The sequence below is a fragment of the Cricetulus griseus genome, chromosome 2, assembly GCF_003668045.3.
Source record: "Cricetulus griseus strain 17A/GY chromosome 2, alternate assembly CriGri-PICRH-1.0, whole genome shotgun sequence".
NCBI lineage: Eukaryota > Metazoa > Chordata > Mammalia > Rodentia > Cricetidae > Cricetulus > Cricetulus griseus.
The window spans coordinates 101,165,181-101,185,513 of record NC_048595.1 but is presented as its reverse complement, the minus strand read 5'-3'; the positions used below and the strand labels follow the sequence as shown (position 1 = coordinate 101,185,513).

Below are 20,333 nucleotides of genomic sequence, written 5' to 3'. Positions count from 1 at the left end.
TCCATGTCTAGAATGTGGGAAAACATACAGGCAAGTGTTTACCCACTCCACCCCACCTCCACCCTAAAAAAAAATTATGCTGATACAGAAAAACAAGGCAGGCCTGGGAAAGCGACGAGGAAAGTGTCTTCATCTTCCTAAGCCAACTGTGAAAGACAGTTATGGGGTAACCAGAGATTTTTAAATACTTATCAAGAGTATGAGAAAGTTTATTGTGGATACATTAAAGAATTAAAGAGCCCCTTTCTTTTAGATATATGGAGTATTTATAAAATGGTTTGAAAGTAGGGTTTCCTTTGATCCAACCAGGAGTTGGTGAGATGGCTCACTGGACAAAAGCTCTTGCCACACAAGCATGCCCACCTGAATTTTATCCCTAGAACCCAGGGTGGAAAGAGAAAACCGACTCCCAAAAGTTGTCCTCTGACCTGTAGACACCTGCCATGTATGTGCCCATATACATACATAGCAGTAATAAAATAAAGTAATCCAACTAAGGGAAGGGTTAGGTTCTTTTTTTGTTTTGTTTTGTTTTGAGACAGGGATTCTCTGTGTAGCCCTGGCTATCCTGGAACTTGTTTTGTACATCAGGCTGGCCTCGAACTCATAATAGAGATTTGGCTGCCTCTAGCTTCTTAAGTTTTTATATTTATTTTGTGTGTGCATGTATGTGGTGGCATGTGTGTCATGGTGCACAATGTGGAGGTCAGAGGACATTGTAGGAGTTGCTATCTTTCCACCATGTGGGTCCCAGAGATCGGCACCCAGATGTTAGGCTAGGCAGCATGAACCTTTACCTGCGGAGCCACATTCCTGGCCCTGGTTAAGTTTTTCAACTGTTGATAACTGTTGAAACTGAGTGACAAGTGTCTGAAAGATATGCTACTTTTCTATGTTTGTATTCCCAAAGTATAGTTTAAATTTTAGGGAGCAAGAAAAAGCTTTCTTAGCCATTTAGCAATTGCAGAACATGGCTCTGACTAACTGGTAGGGATTGAGGAAAAGAGCAAGGGGGTAAGAAGAGTGGCCCAGCATTGTGCAGAGGCTGCCTGCACCTGCAGTCCAGCTCAGGACTTCCACTGTCAGGGGACAGCAAGCGCAATAACCACCTGATTTTACCCAGACTCAACAACTGGCTTCATGTTAGGGCAAAATCTCCTAAAAAAAAAAAAAAAAAAAAAAAAAAATCGGGGGGGGGGGGGGACGGGGGACGGGACTGGACGGGACGACAATGACGACTTTTAGATTCCAAACAACTCACAGCCAGAAGACTCTGGTTTATTTCTGCGCCTTCCATCTTTGTCTGTCTGTCTGAGTCCCTGGCATCTGCTGCTCTCTCACTGCCAGCCAGATCAATGAAAGAGATCCTAGAAAAAAAGACACAGCAGGGACGACTTATTTGGGGCTTTGGTTTATTTTCATAATAGTGACATTTTGTGACCTCAGGAAGAAATGGAGTATGGCTCATCCTCGGGAAGTAAAGGACATTATTGTTAGTCTTCCAAAAACATCACAAGATCCTGATGTGTCAGCTGGAGCCAGCACTGCTCGCTTAGACATGTCTATTGGCTCTACTCGTTTGTGAGGAAGTATGACTGAAATTAATAAAGCATTTCCCCACAAGGCTAAGTGACCATAATGCAAATCAGTTAGGTGACTATTTAGATAATTAAATAGAAAGTTCTATTGGCTATTTTCTAACAAGAAAGGATGAAAAAGAAGAGTGCGACTCATTACTCAGAGGTGAGATAGGCTCATCCATCAGCATGGCAGAGTTTGCTAAGACAGCACCAGAAAAGCAATGAATGTACCCAATTGTCTTACATCTTCTTTCAAGAAGAATGGATCCCCACCCCCATTTATGGCCTGCAAGCTCTCTGAGATGCAGAACTTGCTGTTTCTCTGCTGATACTGTGTTTCACTTTAGAAGTAATCAATGTCCCTTTTAATAACTTCGGGTTGACCAACAATAGGTCATTACTTCATGGTTAATCAACTGATGGCACTTTATACAATGATTTATTTCAGGGCTAACACTGCTTACTCTATATCCCTGCAATGAAAATCCAAGGTGGCAGGGTGTCTCATGTAGAGCATTTTTATTTCAAAGTCACATATGGAAAGACAGACAATGCAATTCTGCACATAGTTCCAGCTCACCTGCCAAATGTCCTCTTGACTGAATCTTTGATCTGAATTTGGATAATAGCGTGGGATCGGGAGGAATCTGCATTGACGCCAGTGGCCCCAGTGCTGCGCTCCTTGCTGCCCTTTAAGATCACCTGAAAATAAAATGCACAGAATGACTTCCTCTGGGAGAAAACAAAAGCCCTTTGGCTCCAGAAAGTTGGCTAAGTAAGCAGCAGAGACTAGGCATGTAATTTTGTTAGCATAATGCAGTTTTTGATGTCCAGGTGGAAGTCTGCCCAGACACTAAATCACATAGAGTAAGTACCAACAGCAGTGAGAACAATGTGGAATACTAATCTTGTGGGAGAACATTCAATGGCTCAAGAGCTAATCTACTTCTTAATCTTATGCACTCTTTTTAATATCTTTGATGGATCTAGCCTAACTAAGATCCCCAGGGCAAAACTTGGCTCAGAGCAAGGTCTCATAGCATTCATCTAGCTTAGTAACTGAAGCAAAGGACAGAAGTGTACATCACAGAATGACTGATCACATCCACCTGCTCTACCAGGATGCAGGCATGAAGGAGGCCAAACCTGATATTCAGGAACAGGGAAGTGAGTTATTTCATGTGCCTGTAACTTCCCTTGACTCCAGAACTCCCTTACCTTTGCCTGGGAGTCAAGGCTAAGTGGGATTTTTTGGCCACAAAGGAGTGGAGGAGGGGAGGATAAGTCTCAGGCCCCCAGTGTCCAAGCAAGTAATATGTTCACATACCCTGATTTTTAAAATTCTGGCACAGTACTGTGCATGCCATCCTTGATCTGAGAAGCAGTGGTACTGTGTACAGTCTCTACCTTCCATACACAACTGAGATCCACCAAGGATGCATCTTCCTGTATGGATCTTCACAAAGCAATGATAAAAATATGAGCAGGTATCACAAGTCTTGAGAAAAAAACCTGACTATATAAAGTAGTTATTGGGCTACAGAGATGGCTTGGTGGCTAAGAGTTTGCTGCTCTTGAAGAGAATTGAGCTTGGTTTTCAGCTTCCACACAAGGGGTGGAGACTTGCACTCCTCTGTAACTGTAGTTCCAAGGTATCTGATACCTTCTGGCCTCTGTGGGAACCTTCAACCACGTCATAAATTCACACAAATATACACATAAACATAAATGAAAATAAATCTTTTTTTAAAATTTATTTTTGTATGCATTGGTGTTTTGCCTGTTTTGCCTATGTTTGTTTGAGGGTGTCAAATCCTCTAGAACTGGAGTTACAAGACAGTTGTGAGTTGCCATGTGGGTGCTGGGAATTGAACCTGGGTCCTCTAGAAGAGCTGTCAGTGCTCTTTAACTGCTGAGCCATCTCTCCAACCCCAAAAACAAATCTTTTTTTTTTTTTTTTAAAGATTTTTATTTATTTATTATGTATACAGTCTTCTGCCTGCATGCCAGCAGAGGGCACCAGATCTCATTCAAGGTGGCTGTAAGCCACCATGTGGTTGCTGGGAATTGAACTCAGGACCTCTGGAAGAACAGTCAGTGCTCTTAACCATCTCTCCAGCCCCCCAAAACAAATCTTTAAAAAATAAAAAAACGATTGGAATGATTTAAGTCCGGAAATCCCTAATTGACTGACCAAAAAAAAATTAATTAATTTAAAAAACACAACAACAAAATCTTGAGGTGCTGGAGAGATGGCTCAGCAGATAAGCACTTGTTCCTCTGGCATAGGATACAGTCTCAGTTCCCATCACATAGATACATGCAGGTAAAACACTCACACATAAAATAAATATAAATAGGTTCTTTCTTGTTTTAAAGATTCATTTGTTATATATACAGTGTTCTGTCTGCATGTTTGTCTGCAGGGCATAAGAGGGAACTAGATCTTATTAATGGATGGTTGTGAGCCACCATGTAATTGCTAGGAATTGAACTCAGGACCTCTGGAAGAGCAGCCAGTGCTCTTAACCTCCCAGTTATCTCTCTAGCTCCCCTAAACAAAGTTTTTTTTCTTTTTTTTCTTTTTCTTTTTTTTAAGAATAATAAAAAAATCTTGAGTCCATATATGGGCAGTATGTCAAGGCAGTTAGTTCAGTCCTGGTGTCTGCACTGGTGAGTTGAGTTAGTCAGAGACCTGGAAGGGTAAATTTCTGGGAGAAAGGAGAATCCTGTTTGAAAAATGAAGCTGCCAGTTGTGCCAGCAGTATTGGGTAGCCATGCTGGAGTGAGCCTGAGCGTTAACTGAGGGTAAAACTTGAAGATGACACTTGAACAAACACATGGGTGACACCTGAGTGGCACCAACAATGACATCTGAGAGAGTAGGTGTAACATTTAAGTAAGTAAGTGCTGTGCTTTCCAGTCAGTAAATGTTTATGAGAGTAACTGTATCAGGTATGCATAATTCATTCTAACTTTCTACCTAGATCTCTGATGTCTTCCTGATTGTAGTTTTGTAGACTAGGGGGATCAATGACAATAAACAGTAGCAAGTTAACAAAAATCTTCATGCTTTTTTAAGGAACAGTACTTTAGGATAAGACAATGCCATATACTTTTCCAGGAAAGGCTCATGTGACACAGACTGCCCTTTACGCACAGTTGTGGGGCTGGGGGTGTAGCTCAATTGGCAGAGTGCTTGCTAAGCACGTGTGTGGCCCTGGGTTTGATCCGTAGCATTGCAGGGAGGAAATAGCACAGCTGTGGCTCCAAGTATGGAAAAGAGATTTCCCTAAGGTGTTTGTTCCTTCCCCATTTAAGAATCCCAAAGACTAGAGTCACCTCAAACTCCTCAAGGAATGTCTGGGGAAAGTAGGGCAAGAAGATGACAAAAAATACATGTGAGAGAAACACTTTCCTTCCAACTCCATAGCAGAGGGCATTCTGGACAGCTTGTTCTGTGCCTGCCTTTGTAACGGGTACAAAGGGGCTTTTATCTGCTACAACAGCCACACAGATGCTATCTTCCTTCAGATTTCAGATCCCAAGACACAGGAATGTCTTCAGATCCCAAGCACACAAATATGCTCAACCCTCAGAGAAAGCAAAACCTAACTATTTATCTTGGGAAAAAAAACTTAGAAACTAAGGTATTATTAATTATAAGTTGCCTCACCATTTCACACAGTATTTAAGATTTATTTTTAATTATGTTTATCTGTGTGTGCATATGTGTACTTGAGAACAGGTGCCCAGGGAGGCCAGAGGTGTTGGATCTAACACAAACTGGAATTACAAGTGTTTGCGACCTGTCTAGCTGTTGAACATCTCTCCAGCCCAATACAACCAAGTCTCCTCTTCAGCTCCCCTCTTTTTCTTGTCTCATTATACAGCTCAGATTGGCCTGGTTTATGATCCTCCTATCTCAGCTTTTCAAGTGTAGGATTATAGGCATGCACCACCATTACCAGCAATTTTTTAAAAAAAAGATTGATTTATTATTTACTATGTATACAGTGCTCTGCCTGCATGTATGCCTGTATGCCAGAAGAGGGCACCAGATCTTATTATAGATGAGCCACCATGTAGTTCCTGGGACTTGAACTCAGGACCTCTGGAAGAACAGCCAGTGCTCCTAACCTCTGAGCCATGTCTCCAGTCTACCAGCAGATCCTTAATACTTTGTTTTGAAAAAGCAGTAACAAAATTCCCCAAACACCCTATTATTTGTGGTTTAAAACAGTCTGTAAATGTTCGATTTTAAGCAAACAACCCAGAAGACACTGCTATAAATGTATTAATTCAGTGAATAATATTTGTTTTTACTTTCTTAAGAAAAACTGATCCCTAATAATCCTCAATAGATAATGAAGTATGGTTAAAACGGTGCTTCAGAGTTGATAAATCTGAGCTGGAAGCTGGCTCTTTCAGCCCTTGGCTCTCTGATGACCAGCTTCCAATTTTAGCTTCAGTTTGCTCATCTGGAAGATAAGCTTTATAATACAGATCTTACTTTAAGGTGATTAATCACATCATATTTGGGGGGAAAAATCTCTCACCAAATATCTGTTAGATAGTTAACTGTTCAGTAAACATTTGCAGTTAACATTAAAACATAATGAGAGTAGGGTGTGGTGGTTTACACATTTAATCCCTGGGCTTGGCAGGCAGAGGCAGGTGGATATCTGTGAGTTCAAGACAAGCCAGGTCTACATAGTGAGCTCCAGGAGAGCCAAGACTACATAGACACCTTGTCTCAAACAAAAACGCAAACAAAGAGCTAGACATGATGGCTCACACCTGTAATCATTTTACTTGAGATCTGAGGATCATAAGTTCAAGGTCATCCTTGGAAGCCAGCTTGAGCTATATATGACCTTATTTAAAAAAAAGTTGGAGTACATTTCCTATGGAGAGATACCCTGCTCAGCCTAGACACTGGGGGGAAGACCTTAGTCAGGCTTCATCCAACAGACTGCTTTGACTCCCCATGGAGGCCATACCCTGAGGAGCAGATGGGGGATGGGGTAAGGGGGAGATGAGGGGAGCAGCATGAAGGGAGGGAGGGAGAACTGAGATTGACATGTAAAATTAAAAAAAAAAAAACAAAATAAATTTTTATTAAAAAAAGCTATATTTTTAAGCAAAGAAAAGGGCCATGAATGATCTAATGTAAAGCTGGGGTTGAGCCAGGATAGCCCAGAGCTCGGTGGCAGAGTGCTTGTTAGTGTAAGGCTTTGTGTTTGATCCCCAGCATCTGCTCCCCCAAGAAATCCAGGCTTGAGGATCAATAAAAGAAGGTTCACTAGAAATATATTTGTACATAAATCAATAAATGACCTCTGACAAGAAAAAAGCAACAATCAATTAATAGTGGATATCACAGAGACTGTTTCTGTGTGTTAAGGAGACTCAAAGGGCTCTTACTTTCTACCACTTTATGTATTTTTGTAATGTTTAGATTTAACAGTGAACAAATATTATATTTGTTATAATAAATGGATACTTTTTAATAAAGTACACTTCAAAAATCCTTTGGAAGAATACACAAAAACTAATAAAATTAGTTGCCTTGGGAGCAGGGAATGAAACAGGTATTTTCCAATTCTTTGGATTTTGAGAGCATGTGAAAGTATTGCTTATTAAAATTTTATTTAAAATAAGAACACTTGCCTCTATCAGCCTTCTCCTAAGCCCACTGCCACAGAAATTATAATTGCAGCCTTTGAAACTGGCCCAAGAGCATCTTTGCCATGCATTTGTTTCTGCCACAAGCTGTCTCCCACTCTAGGACACTGGAGAAATAAGCTAACTTCAAAAGGTGGCTCACATTTCACAAATGTGAGTGGCATCACTACACCCTTCCCCCCCTCACCTTTATCTGAGCCATCACACTTGCTAGGAAGCAAAATGAAGTGTTTCCCCTGGGCTGAGGCTGCTGTGTGTTGTAAGGAGGAAGAATGAATTACCTGTAGAAGGAGCTCCACACTGTCCACTTGGAGCTCTCGAAGGCCAGCTATCTGCACCACATGCTTGCTATCTTCTCTTGCAAAAAGCCTGTGGATGAGAAAGACTGTGGTTGTCTTGCTTTCTCAAAACCTACGAATGTCCCATTACATAGTTTTGCCATTTGGATGGGAGGGATATGCTTCCCCTCCCCAGCCCTACCTTCAGATTACCATGGTGGTCCTTCCTTGTTGTAAACAAATCAGTATCTTGATTAAAATAAAAAGAATGAACATAAAACCCATATATATTCCAAACCATGGATGGCACAGTCCTGGCTAGTAATCAGTGCAATGGTGGATGCAGGATCTTTGCTGTCTAATCAACTACGGCTCTGGTCTCCACTTACTCTCTTGAAGAGAAAACATGAAGTCCTGGGAGCAGCAGCAGCTATTCTCTATCTACAAGAACTAGCTTCAGGATGAAGGTAGCAAATAGAGGTAGAACAGAGAGATGCAAATTAACCATGTTATATCCCTGAGCAAGGAGCAGAATGTCCCTGAGGCCTTCCTAGCCCCAAGTTATCTGAGTCAATGATTTCTCTAAATACAGTATAGGGCTGGGGTTTTTTGTAACTGGAGTCCTGATACATATTTTTGTTTTGTTTGATACAGGGTCTCACTATGTAATTTAGATAATTCATTAAAGAGTTATATTCTGAAACAGCTGGATAGTCTCTTCATAAGACACACTTGAGTTCATGCACACACAAGTGCGCGTGCACACACACACACACAATCACATGTACAATAGTGACTTTTACTGAAAAGAAGTAGGCATTATGACTACAGAGAGCTTTGAGGGGATTAGGAGATAAGGCAAAGTTTCACTGTGTAGTCCAGGCTGTCTTTGAAAATGTGATCCTCTTATCTCAGCCTGCTAAGTGTTAGCATTACAAGGTCTGTGCTACCATTTCTCTCTCTCTCTCTCTCTCTCTCTCTCTCTCTCTCTCTCTTTCTCTCTCTGTGTGTGGTGTGTGGTGTGTGTGTGTGTGTGTGTGTGTGTGTGTGTGTGTGTTTGTGTGTGTGTGTGGTGTGTCTCTCTGTCTCTCTTTATACGGAGGATTGAATTCAGGGCCTTACACAGGTTAAGTGTTCTACCACACAACTACACTCTCCACTTGGAAAGGGCTTTTAATGAGGGTGCTTGGGGTTGACAGAAAAGCCACAATTGAGCTACATAGAGACTTAAACGCCACTACAAAGATGGTGAATGAGAAAAGTAACTCTTGTCCAAAGTATTCACTGAGTAGCACTACCTTCATTTGACAGTTATGTTTCAGAGATGAACCCTGAACACTGTGTTTTCTCTCAACTGTGACACACCAGCATAGATCTTTGTTGGAATGGTCAACAATGCAATGACCTGTCTACACACACTGCTGGTTTCTTCAGTTATGCTACCTAAAACCCTAGTGCCCTCCCTGCTGGAGCCTTTCCCATTGTGGTCTCCCTACTCAACAGGAACTGTCCCACCCATGAACCTGAATGCCACATTGGCCACCTCCACAGCGGCTTGCACACCTTCCCTAGCTTTCCACCACACTTCACTTCCACTCACCCCTCCCCACATGGGCCAGGGTTTGTTTACCCTGCTGTGACAGTCCTCCTTCACCTTCCTATGCTCCAGCTAGTAGATCCCTTCACATCCTTGTTGCCTGCTGTTCAGTTTAAGTCACATGTTTATTCTAGAAACATATATAATAGGCCACCGATACACTTATAGATTACTTTTAGGTTATAAGAGCAATTGGAGGTAGGACAGCTTCTGCCATCAAGCTTGACAATCATGAGTTTCATCCCTTAGGTCAGTGGTTCTCAACCTGTGGGTCGCAACCTTTTGGGGGGAGGATGGAATCATCCTTTCAGAGGGGTCACCTAAGATCATCGGAAAACACATATGTTTATATTGCAATTCATAACAATAGCAAAATTACAGTTATGAAGTAGCAACAAAACTAATTTATGGTTGGGGTCCTGACAACATGACAGACTGTATTAAAGGGTGGAAGCATTAGGAAGGTTGAGAACCACTGTCTTAGACACACACAGTAGAGAGAGAAATGACTCCTACAAATTATTCTTTGACTTCCACAACCCCATCATGGCACAAGTATATCTACATACACACACATACACATGTGCCTACAAAATAAAGAAATTAAAATCTAATTTAAAACTCAGATTGAGCCGGTTGTTGGTGGCGCATGCCTTTAATCCCAGCACTCAGGAGGCAGAGGCAGGCGGATCTCTGTGAGTTCGAGACCAGCCTGGTCTCCAGAGCGAGTGCCAGGACAGGCTCCAAAGCTACAGAGAGAAACTCTGTCTCGAGAAAAAAAACAAAAACAAAAACAAAAAAACCTCAGGCTGATTCCCAGAATCACACGACAGCACAGCTAACTGTCTGTAATTGCAGTTCCAGGGATCCTGATACCCTCCCCTCTTCTGGCCTCCATAGGCACAAAACATGTATGTAGTTCAAAGACATATAGGCAGGCTAAATACTCACATACATAAAATAAAAATAAATTTAAAAAACTGAATTGAAATTGAAGAGAAATCTTTTTGCCAATTTCAGAAAACCGTCATTAAGTTTACACTAACATTATTTAAAGGGAAAATATTTAAATAGATGCTGATTTCCTGACTTTCTAAACTAAAATCTTTTTCACAGGAAAAAAGGGGGATGAGTCTTGGGAGATACTAAATTTTTTCTTCTAAAAAACACTAATGGAAACTGAAGATGTAGCTCAATAGCAGAATGCCTGCAAACATATGTAAAATGCTGGGTTCAATCCCCAGCACCAAAAAGATATGAATGGATGGCTAATTTACATTTTTCTCTAGCTGAGTTAACATTTTAAAGAATGTTAAGTTTAGTGGCAAATCTTTAATTCCATCACTTGGGAAGCTGAGTCAGATGATCACAAGTTCAAGGTTGCACACACAAAACAGCAAGTTTTATACCAGACAGGACTGTACCGTCAGACAGTCTCAAAGCAGAAAAGGGAAGGAAGGGGAAGAAAGAACATCCCATGCAGGAAACTGTCATTTCACAAAAATGCCTTTCATTAAAGTCATGTGAGCAGAGTGATCTGTGGAGCTCTGGCTCAAACAGTGATGTACATGTAGAACAGCATCTCACTCTTATCTAGTACCGTTTTCTTCTATTTAGGAGGTCATAAAGCTGTCCACAGTAGACTTCATAGAAGCTGATCCACACAAAGAGGTTCCTTCTTGATACTTTCAGCTGCCTGAAGATGTCTTTGGCGGCCAGAGCATACAATCCTGGGATTTGATGAGTTCCTATCATGGTATAGGTTTTCCCAGCACCTGTTTGTCCATATGCAAAGCAAGTGGCATTGCCTCTGGGGGAAAAATAATTAGAATTACTTATAAATATTTAAAGAAGTGATAATTTACATAGAGATGCTTAAAAACAAGTCAGGAAGAAACAGACTCTTTGAAGAAATCTAGCATATAATTCTTTAAGAAGAATCTATAAAAAGGCTTATATTATGAAAACACAAAAAGTAAAAATATCTTCAGACCATGATGTGTTTTCTTTGTTTGTTATTTTGTTTTTTTTAAGATTTTATTTATTTATTATGTATATAACATATATCTGCACACCAGAAGAGGGTACCAGATCTCATAATGGATGGTTGGGCGCCATCATGTGGTTGCTGGGAATTGAACATTCAGGCTCTCTGGAAGAGCAGTCAGTGCTCTTAATCTCTGAGCCATCTCTCCAGCCTCACGATGTGTTTTCTTAAAGGAATTCTTTTACAGAACTGATAATACTACATAAGATAACTATTGAATATAAGGAAATAAGGACTTTAAACACAACTTGAGCTAGAGATATAGCTCAGTTTGTAGAATGCTTGCTTTACATGTAGGATACCATGAGTTTGATTCCCAGCACTGACACTACCAGCTATCACTATAATCCGGGCTGGCCTAGAGTTCTTGGAGCTCAATGTGTAGACCAGGTCGACCTTGAACTTGTGTCTATTTTTCCACTTTAGCTTCCCAAGTGCTTAAAGATGCCAAGGTTCAAGCTAATTATAACCACTTACATCTTTTATTCTGAAGATACTGACAAACTAAACTATTGAGAGCTTTTACTTTCCTAGGAAGCAGAGAAACAATCTCTCTAGTATAAAAGGAAAATTTGTAGCAAATTTCTCAATGTTTGGTAAATCTAGGTGACAACATAAATTTATATTTAATTCAAAAGAACTAGAAAAGCACCACGTATTAGTAAAGGAACACAGTTTATAGAGAACAGAAAACTAAAAGAAAAAGAAGGAATCAATCTGTCTCACCCATTGAAAATATGCTGAATGAGTGGGTGAGCAGTCTTCAGGTATACGTCTCGATTGGTGCAAGCCTCATCAAAGACTTCATCAAAATAAAAAACATGCTGAAAAATAAACTTGATTTTTATAGAAATACATTTGTATTTTCACCACCATTATTCTATTAACACATGGGAAAAAGGAAACACATTTCAAAGCAATAGTAACTGACTAATAAACTCAGAAAAACGAATAACTAGTAACTGTTAAATGACTGTCTTTACTTTCCACTTTTGTCCTTACATGTTCTTACAGTGTAACAACTAAAGTAGACAACTTTTGTTTTCTCTTAAGAGAAGTAAACTGATGAAGGCAAGAGTGAGTCAATCCTCTTTGGTCTGGGAGAGAAATGAATTCTATAAGAGTTATCTTATAGACCAAGCAAGGAAAATGTGTGTGAATTCTAGAGATCAATTTTCATTCTGCAGGTTACATAGCTTAACTTGTAGTTCCACAAACATCCACTGTTAGCTGGTGGACGTATATTCTAACAGGAGTGTGCAGGAGCCCAAAGATAAGACATTATCCTACCCCATGCCTGAAGGGGTTGATCTACACAAATACACAGATGACCTATCTGGTAGCAGAGCTTTAAGAGAAAGTATGGGTGAAATAAATGAATATGCACTCTGATAGTTGTTGTACTTGCCCCATCTTCAGTGTCTTATGATACTGAGTTAGCTATTAATTATTTAGCTATTGGGAAAGTCATAATTTTTGTTTTAATGGATCTGTTTGATTATTGTTATTACTATTTGGGACAGGGTCTTTGTGTGTCCCAAGCTGACTTTGAAGCTATACAGTCAAGGATGACCTTGAACTTGTGACTATCCTGCCTCTGTCTCCGAAGTGCTAGAATTACATGACTGCACCACCCTTCCTGGCTTATGTGGTGCTGTGGATTAAACCCAGGGCTAGTTTACTCTTACAGTGAGGTCTAGTCCAGCCAGGGCTACATGGTAAGAAAGATCCTGTCTCACCCCTACTCACCTCTCCCTAAAAAACTCAATCAATGAACCACAAGAAGTGCCTTTCTGGAAAAGAGAATGTATTCCTTTTTGTCTTATGAAATTAAAGACATAGCCCTGCCAGGCATGGTGGCACACACTTAATGCCAGTACTTGGGAGGCAGTACTTGGGAGCAGGGGAATCTTGTGAGTTCCAGGTGAGCCTGACCTACAGAGTAAGTTCTAGAACAGCTAGGGCTGTATAGTGAGACCCTGTCTTAACAAACAAACACACACCAAAACCAAAATGAAATAAAAAGCACAGGCCTTTTGCCAATATGGTAAGTCCTAGAGTCCCTGTACAAATTAATTTTTACTGATATATATGAGTGTCTACTGTATGAGTGTGGGTGCTCAAAGAAGCCATAAGAGGGTGTCAGATCCCCTGGAACTGTACTTATACATTGTTGTGAGCAGCCTGACACAGGTGCTGGGATTGAACTCAAATCCTCTGGAAGAGCAGTGAGTGCTCTTACTCACCTAGCCAACTCCCTAGAGCCCTAAAAATTGAAAAGGATTAACTGAGCATTGTAGCACACGCCTGTAATCTCAGAACTTGAGTTGCCAAGGCAAGAGGACCACAAGTATATAGCCTGGGCTTCAAAGGAAATTCCAAGCCAGCGGACTAGGAAGTGATACATTCCCTCAATAAATATGTAAATAAAATAATTTTTTAAAACTGGAAAGTAGGGAAGATCTTGGGATGCAGCTCAGTGGTAAAATATTTTCCTAGCATAGATGAGGCCCTGAATTAAATTTCTATTATGGGGGGGGCTGTAAAAGTAAAACAAAAGGAGAAAATAGAACAAAAAATAATTTGGAAAGGAAAATAATTTTGCTTTTACTTATTGTGCTTGTATAAAAATTTTTGAGGGGGTTTGGAGACAGGGTTTCTATGTAGCTTTGGAGGCTGTCCTGGAACTCGCTCAGTAGACAGGCTGGCCTCAGACTCACAGGGATCTGCCTGCCTCTACCTCTCAATGCACTACCATAGCCTGGCTACACTTGTATAAAATTTTTAATGGATAAGTGGCAGATATACTTGATTTGAAGGAGATAGGATATTTAACTACATATACATTTTTTCTGTTTTACTCCCTGAGTTAAGTTTCAAAATAAAACCTAAAGGACTTAGGATCACTTTCATTTAGCACCAAGTTCGATATGGACTTCTTTTTGAGGAAGGAAAAAAAGGAGAGGATGTAAATCCAGTATTTTTATATCATAGCATTGACAGATAAGGACTCTGACCTATAAGATCAAAGGTCCAAAGTTCAACAGCAGAGAAAATGCCATGGGATCTATGGGTATTCGATAAATGTTGATCAATGGCAGTGACAAAGAAGTAAGGTTATTGTGTTTGGGGATAATGGAAAAATACAAAAGATAATATGATGACTCTTGGAGGGAATTACTGTGACTGAAGCATCATTAAGGAAGCCTTGGGCAGATGGTGATCGGGCAGAGCGATTACTCTGGCTATAGTAGCTGTGGAACTAACTAGCCTTACAACTAATTGGTCATTTAGACTATCTTCAATGTAAGTATCTCCCACTGAAACCTAATAGACTGTGCATTGATCAACAATCGATGAAGCTGTTAAAATGATTGGGTTGGCTGTACTGTGGCCTAGTAATTTATTGCCCATAGAGAGACTATTGGATTACTCTAAATGTCACTGTGAAACTCAATTTTTGGAAGAACAATGCAAGTTTGAAGAAGGGGTAAGTTTCTACAATTTGACTTCAGTGTTACAGGATTTACTGCAATAGAATAATATCTCAGCTGACTAAGGTGAATTGCTAGCACATCCCATTAATCACCACACTTTTTTTCTCATTATCAGTCACAGGGTTTTGCAAAAGAACAAGAGAAAGAACCAATGTTCAATATGAATGTTTATGAAGGAAGACTCTTTTAAGAAGGCAATTCATAGTAACGGAAATTACGCGTTCCAAAGTCCTTGTGTGTACATACAGGTGTATATACCTATTCGTGCACATGGAAAGGCCAGGGATTGATGTTAGGAGTCTGTCTGTCACTTTGAATCTCATCTTTTGAAATAGGATAGTTTACTAAACCTGAGGTTCATCAATAAACTATACTAGTCAGAAAGCAGATCTCTTGTTTCCATCTCCCAGGACTGGGGTTACAGCTATCTGCCACAATGCCCAACTTTTTATGTGGATGCTGGGGTCTGAACTCAGCTCCTTACACTTGTGCAGCCAGTACTGAAAGCACTGAGTCATTTCCTTAGCCCCTAAAATTCCAAAATCTTAACATACTATGGATTATATGACTTTCTCTCATTTGTAGAGTTTGTTGTTTCTCTATGAGAATTGGTACAACCTTAGAATAAATTCTTTTCAACACCAACCTTTTTTTATAGACAGTTTGAAATTTTTTGTGTCTGAACACTATTTTATTAAACCCTTACATATTAAATGTGGGAACATATCCCTAACAACATATTATCCATAATGAAATACAAGACTATTACTCAAGAGTTGGACATAAAAATACTTGCCTGTAACAACACTCAGTATGCTCAGTCAGAAAAATATTCTAAGGCCAACTTGGGCTATACAGCAAGTTTTATTTTTAGGCCAGCCTGGACTACAGAGTCATACCCTGCCCTCAACAATACTCCACTGAGCTGACAGTGACGTTGAGCATGAAAAGCACATGCCTGTAATCCCATCATGCAGGAGACAGAGGCAGGAGGACAACTGCAAATTCAAGTTTTGACTGGTATGCCTAGTAAAGTCTACGTGTGTCTAGCAAATTCTAGGCCAACCAGGGCTGCATAATGAGATTTTGTTTAAAAACAAACAAGAGCTCAGTTGACATATGCCTTTAATCCCAGCATTAGGGAGGAAGAAGCAGGCAGATCTTTATGAATTAAGACCACCCTGGGAGAGTTCCAGGACAGCCAGGACTACAGAGTGAGATCCTGACTCAAAAACAAACAACAAAAGAAAACAACAACAACAACAAACAAACAAACAAAGCAAGAAAGCAAAAGCAGCCAGACAGTGGTGGCACACACTTTTACCCCAGCACTCAGGTTCAGAAGCAGGAGGATCTCTGTGAGTTTCAAGCCAGTCTGGTCTACAGAGTGAGTTCCAGGATAGCTGTTACACAGAGAAATCTTGTCTCAAAAACAAAACAAAACGAAACAAAAAAGAAACCAAAATGTTCATATTGCATGATGCAGGGGAAAAAGGAGACCAAGTTTGTGACCATCACTCTCTACTTAGTTAAATTATTTTTTATTCTCTCTCCTGTGCCCTTCATTTTGCTAAATATGCATAATTAAATTCACATAAACAGGCTGGAGAGATGGCACAGTGGTTAAGAGCACTGGCTGCTCTTCCAGAGGACCTGAGTTCAATTCCCAGCACCTGCATGGCAGCTTACAGCTGTCTGTAACCTCAGTTTCAAAGGACCTGACATACTTACAAAGACATACATGTAGGCAAAACACCAATGCGCATTAAAAAATATTTAAAAATTCACATAAACATGTTAAGTGAATCTATTGTAGATCTTCATTGCATAATGCAGGAATTATAGTTTTCCAACTATGTATACCGTAATCACACTACATTTTTAAAGAATGAAGGCCCAAAGTATCAATAATTCAGAATAAAAATCAAGAGCTGGGCACAGTGGCACATGCCATTAATCCCAGCATTTGGTAAGCAGAGGCAGCCAGATGTCTGTAAGTTCTAAAGGAGGTTAAGAGCCTGTCTCAAAATAAATAATAAACAAACATTAAAAAAATCAATACCTGGAGCCGGGCTTAGGTGGCGCACGTCTTTAATCCCAGCACTTGGGAGGCAGAGGCAGGCCTGGTCTACAAAACTACACAGAGAAACCCTGCCCCCCCCCCCAAAATACCTGAATCAGAAGCTGGGTTTTAAAACAACCATTTAAACATAAAGCAGAAAACTGACATACTTGATAATAGTAGTTTGCAACACAGTAAGTAAAAGATTGTACCTGAAGAATATATTGTGTGAGGTCAACTGCTTCTTTTTTTTCATGTACAAGCAGAGTTTCTTTATCTTCTACAGTAATAATATTAACTTCTCCACGACGTACTTCTCTCACACCTAAAGGCCGTATGCGAACACAAACTCTGATTTTCTCCATTTCAGTCCAAGGATTTTCTGAGGTAATCTGTCTGATATATGTTTACAAAAAGACGGTAATTTTTAATAAAAGGATTCAACTATTTAAATGGTCAAAGTGTCAGCAAATTTTGAGTATATTTAATATAATTATTTTGTGGTTTTTGTTTTTAAGACAGGGTTTTACTTTGTAGCTCAAGCTGATCTAGAACTTGCTATGAAGCCCAGGCTGGCCCTAACTTTCTACCCTAGCCTCCCAAGGGCTAGGACTACAGGTGTGCACCACCAAACCCAAGTGTTGAGACAAGGTCTTGCTGTTGTAGTGCAGGCTAGCTTGAGCTCCTGTTTCTCTTGCCCTCACCTCCCATGTGCTGAGATTATAGGCCTACATCACCCCACCAAGCTCATTTAAACAATTCCATATTAAATGTCAGCAATGAGAAAGTTTTTACTGGCAAACCTCTGGTTTCTATCTCTTACCTACTCCACCTCACTCTTTGCCTTATCCTGCCCCCCAAAGAAGAAAAAGGCTAATATCTAAACTCTGTTATTTTATTTTTTGGTTTTTTTGAGACAGGGTTTCTCTGTGTAGCTTTCCTGGCATTACCTCTGTAGACCAGGTGTCATTTTGCCTCAAGATCTAGCCACTTTGTTTTCTGAGACAGAATTTGTCACTGGCATCTAGCATCAAAGATCCATCCACCTGTCTCTATGAACCCAGTGCTGGGATTACAATCATGCATACCACACTGGCTTTTAAAGTGTGTGCTGGAGATCCAACTTGTCCTTATGCTTGCATGGCAAGCATTTTATCAGCTGAACTATTTTCCCAGCCTCCTTACTTTTTTTTTTAGCCCCACCCTGATAACCATGTATTTCTTCTCAGAACAATTTATGACTAATCCTATTCACTACTGCCTCAACCTCCTATTCAATGCATTCTTTCAACTGGCTTCAACACCCAGCGTCTGAAGGACTATTCCTTGAGTCAAGGATACAAAACTAATGAGATTTATTTGCTTAGTCGCATGTGGTATATGTACCTAAGAACCACTTAAATAGTACCAACCATTTATATAGAAACTTCTCTAAAACTAGGTTGTAAGAAAATAAGATCCATTTCCCCTTATTTTATTTTCCTAAAACTCTTTTCATAAGATTTTTGAAAGCAGTTATTATTATTATTATTATTATTATTATTATTATTATTATTATTATTTTGATTTTGATTTTTTTAGTCAGGGTTTCTCTGTGTAGCTTTGTAGACTAGGCTGGCCTTGAATTCACAGAGATTCACCTGCCTCTACCAGGGAGTAAAGAAAGGTGTGCGCCACCACCACCCAACGAAAGCAGGTATTTTTATCAGGATTAATAGTTTTGGTCTATGTAAAAGGATGCATTATCAAGACAAATTGTTCCCTCCTTTACACTATAAAATTTGATAGCCCCTTTCAGAAACTCTAATAATAGATTTTACAAAAAATCTAATATAAAAATATATAGTTACCTAATTGCTTCATATAAATTCTGATTTTCTGAGCCTTCCAACTGGCTGAAAAATTATTTTTTGCCAGGATCTAAATTAATTTTTACAAGAAACAAAATTTCCAATAAATAGTGCATGATTTTAAGACACCTTAAAGCATATTTTAATTAAAATATGAAACTAATGCATCATTTGAGGCATGAGACTTGATGATGAGTATATGGGGATTTACTGGTCTTTCTGCATATGTGCTTAATTTTTCACAAGGAAAAAAAAGAAAGTTTTAACCTATTATTTTGTAATCTATTCTACTTTTTGGTTTCATATTATTATCTGTTCCTCTATAAAATCTACTTTTTGTTTTATGTTTTACTCTAATCCACTATTTTAACAGTGTTTTGGGACAAAATCTCTAGATGCTTAGCATTAATAACCTAATCATAGGACACTAATCAAAGAGGCTACAAAATTCTTAATCCTTCTTTTTTTTTTTTTTTTTTTTTTTTTTTTTTTTTTTTTTTTTAGGCTTTGAGAGAAGGTCTTGCAATGTGGCCTGCATCCACAGTGCTAGGATCACACAGTACTAATATGCCCAGCTAGGGATTCCAGGATGAGTCACATGGACAAAGGTTCATAGTTTGTGAGTTTTAAGTTAAGAGGCAAAAAGCAAAGTGTGCTCTTTTCCTTAGGTACCCTTTAGTTCATTTGTTTTTGAGATAGGGTCTTCCTATGTGACCAAGGCTGGCTGTTCCTAGTGGGTACCTTTTAGTTTGTTTCTGAGATAGGGTCTTCCTATGTGGCCAAGGCTGGTTGGAGCTCATTAGCCTCTTGTCTGTCTTGTGAGTGCTGGGTTTGCTGGTATACCCCACCATGCCTGGCACAAATGGTTATGTTTGTCTGTCATCTCTTACCTGCCCCCTAACATCTAAGAGCCTGCAGATATCTTAATTATCTTCATACCTAGAGTCAGACATCACAGCTATTACTTAATACTTGTAAAATAAATGTAATGGCAATATTTACACTAAAATACACATTCTAAACCATGATGTGTTAAACCAGTGGAAAGTAGTATTTCTATAAATAATTCTAATTTATATTTTTCTGTGTTGTTCAATAAAAGACAGTAAAAAAAAAAGTTTGCTCTCCTTTACCTTTCATATTTACAATCTATAATTAAAGAAGAAAAATAGTACTAAGTCCTCTGTCCTCTGCTAGAACAAGTATTTCAAATTACTATAGGTACTTTCACTTATAAAACTAAGTCACCTTGGAACAGGAGAAATGGCAGAGTGGTTAAGAGCACGGGCTGCTCTTTCAGAGGACCCAGGTTCAATTCCCAACACTCATATGTGGCTCAGGAATTACCTATCTGTAACTCCACTCCTAGGATTTTTGACATGTTCTTCTGGCCTGCATGGGCACCGGACACACATGCAGTGTACAGTCATACACACAGGTGAAACACTCATACACATAAAATAAAAAAAAAAATTTAAACCTAAATCATCTAGTTTGGGAGAATATAAGAACTGATCATGAAATACTTGGGGAACTTTACCCAATATAAGACCAGAGGTAAATACTTTGTCTTGCCACAAGTGGTGACACATGCCTTTAATCCCAGGACTCGAGGCAGGGGTGTGGGGTGGGGTGTGGGGGGTGTATCTGTGAGTTCAAGGCCAGCCTTGTATATAGAGTGAGTCCCAGGACAGCCAGGGCTATAAAGAGAAGCGCTGTACTCAAAAAAAAAAA

At 39.6% G+C, this 20,333-nt stretch overlaps 1 protein-coding gene across 3 annotated transcripts in view; it reads right to left on the bottom strand.

Moving 5' to 3' along the window:
* Kif24 (kinesin family member 24) overlaps positions 1-20,333 on the bottom strand; it is a 55,361-nt gene that overhangs the window by 14,499 nt on the left and 20,529 nt on the right. For 2 of the 3 annotated variants that reach the window (XM_035439923.1, XM_035439922.1), the window contains 6 exons: positions 16,962-17,145; positions 11,917-12,026; positions 10,744-10,953; positions 7,550-7,637; positions 2,161-2,282; positions 1,262-1,367 (listed from right to left, as the gene is read on the bottom strand). In XM_035439923.1, coding sequence (XP_035295814.1) covers positions 1,262-1,367; positions 2,161-2,282; positions 7,550-7,637; positions 10,744-10,953; positions 11,917-12,026; positions 16,962-17,145 — 820 coding nt within the window. The remainder of the gene's footprint in view (positions 1-1,261; positions 1,368-2,160; positions 2,283-7,549; positions 7,638-10,743; positions 10,954-11,916; positions 12,027-16,961; positions 17,146-20,333) is intronic. The other variant, XM_027403337.2, reaches the window with a different exon arrangement.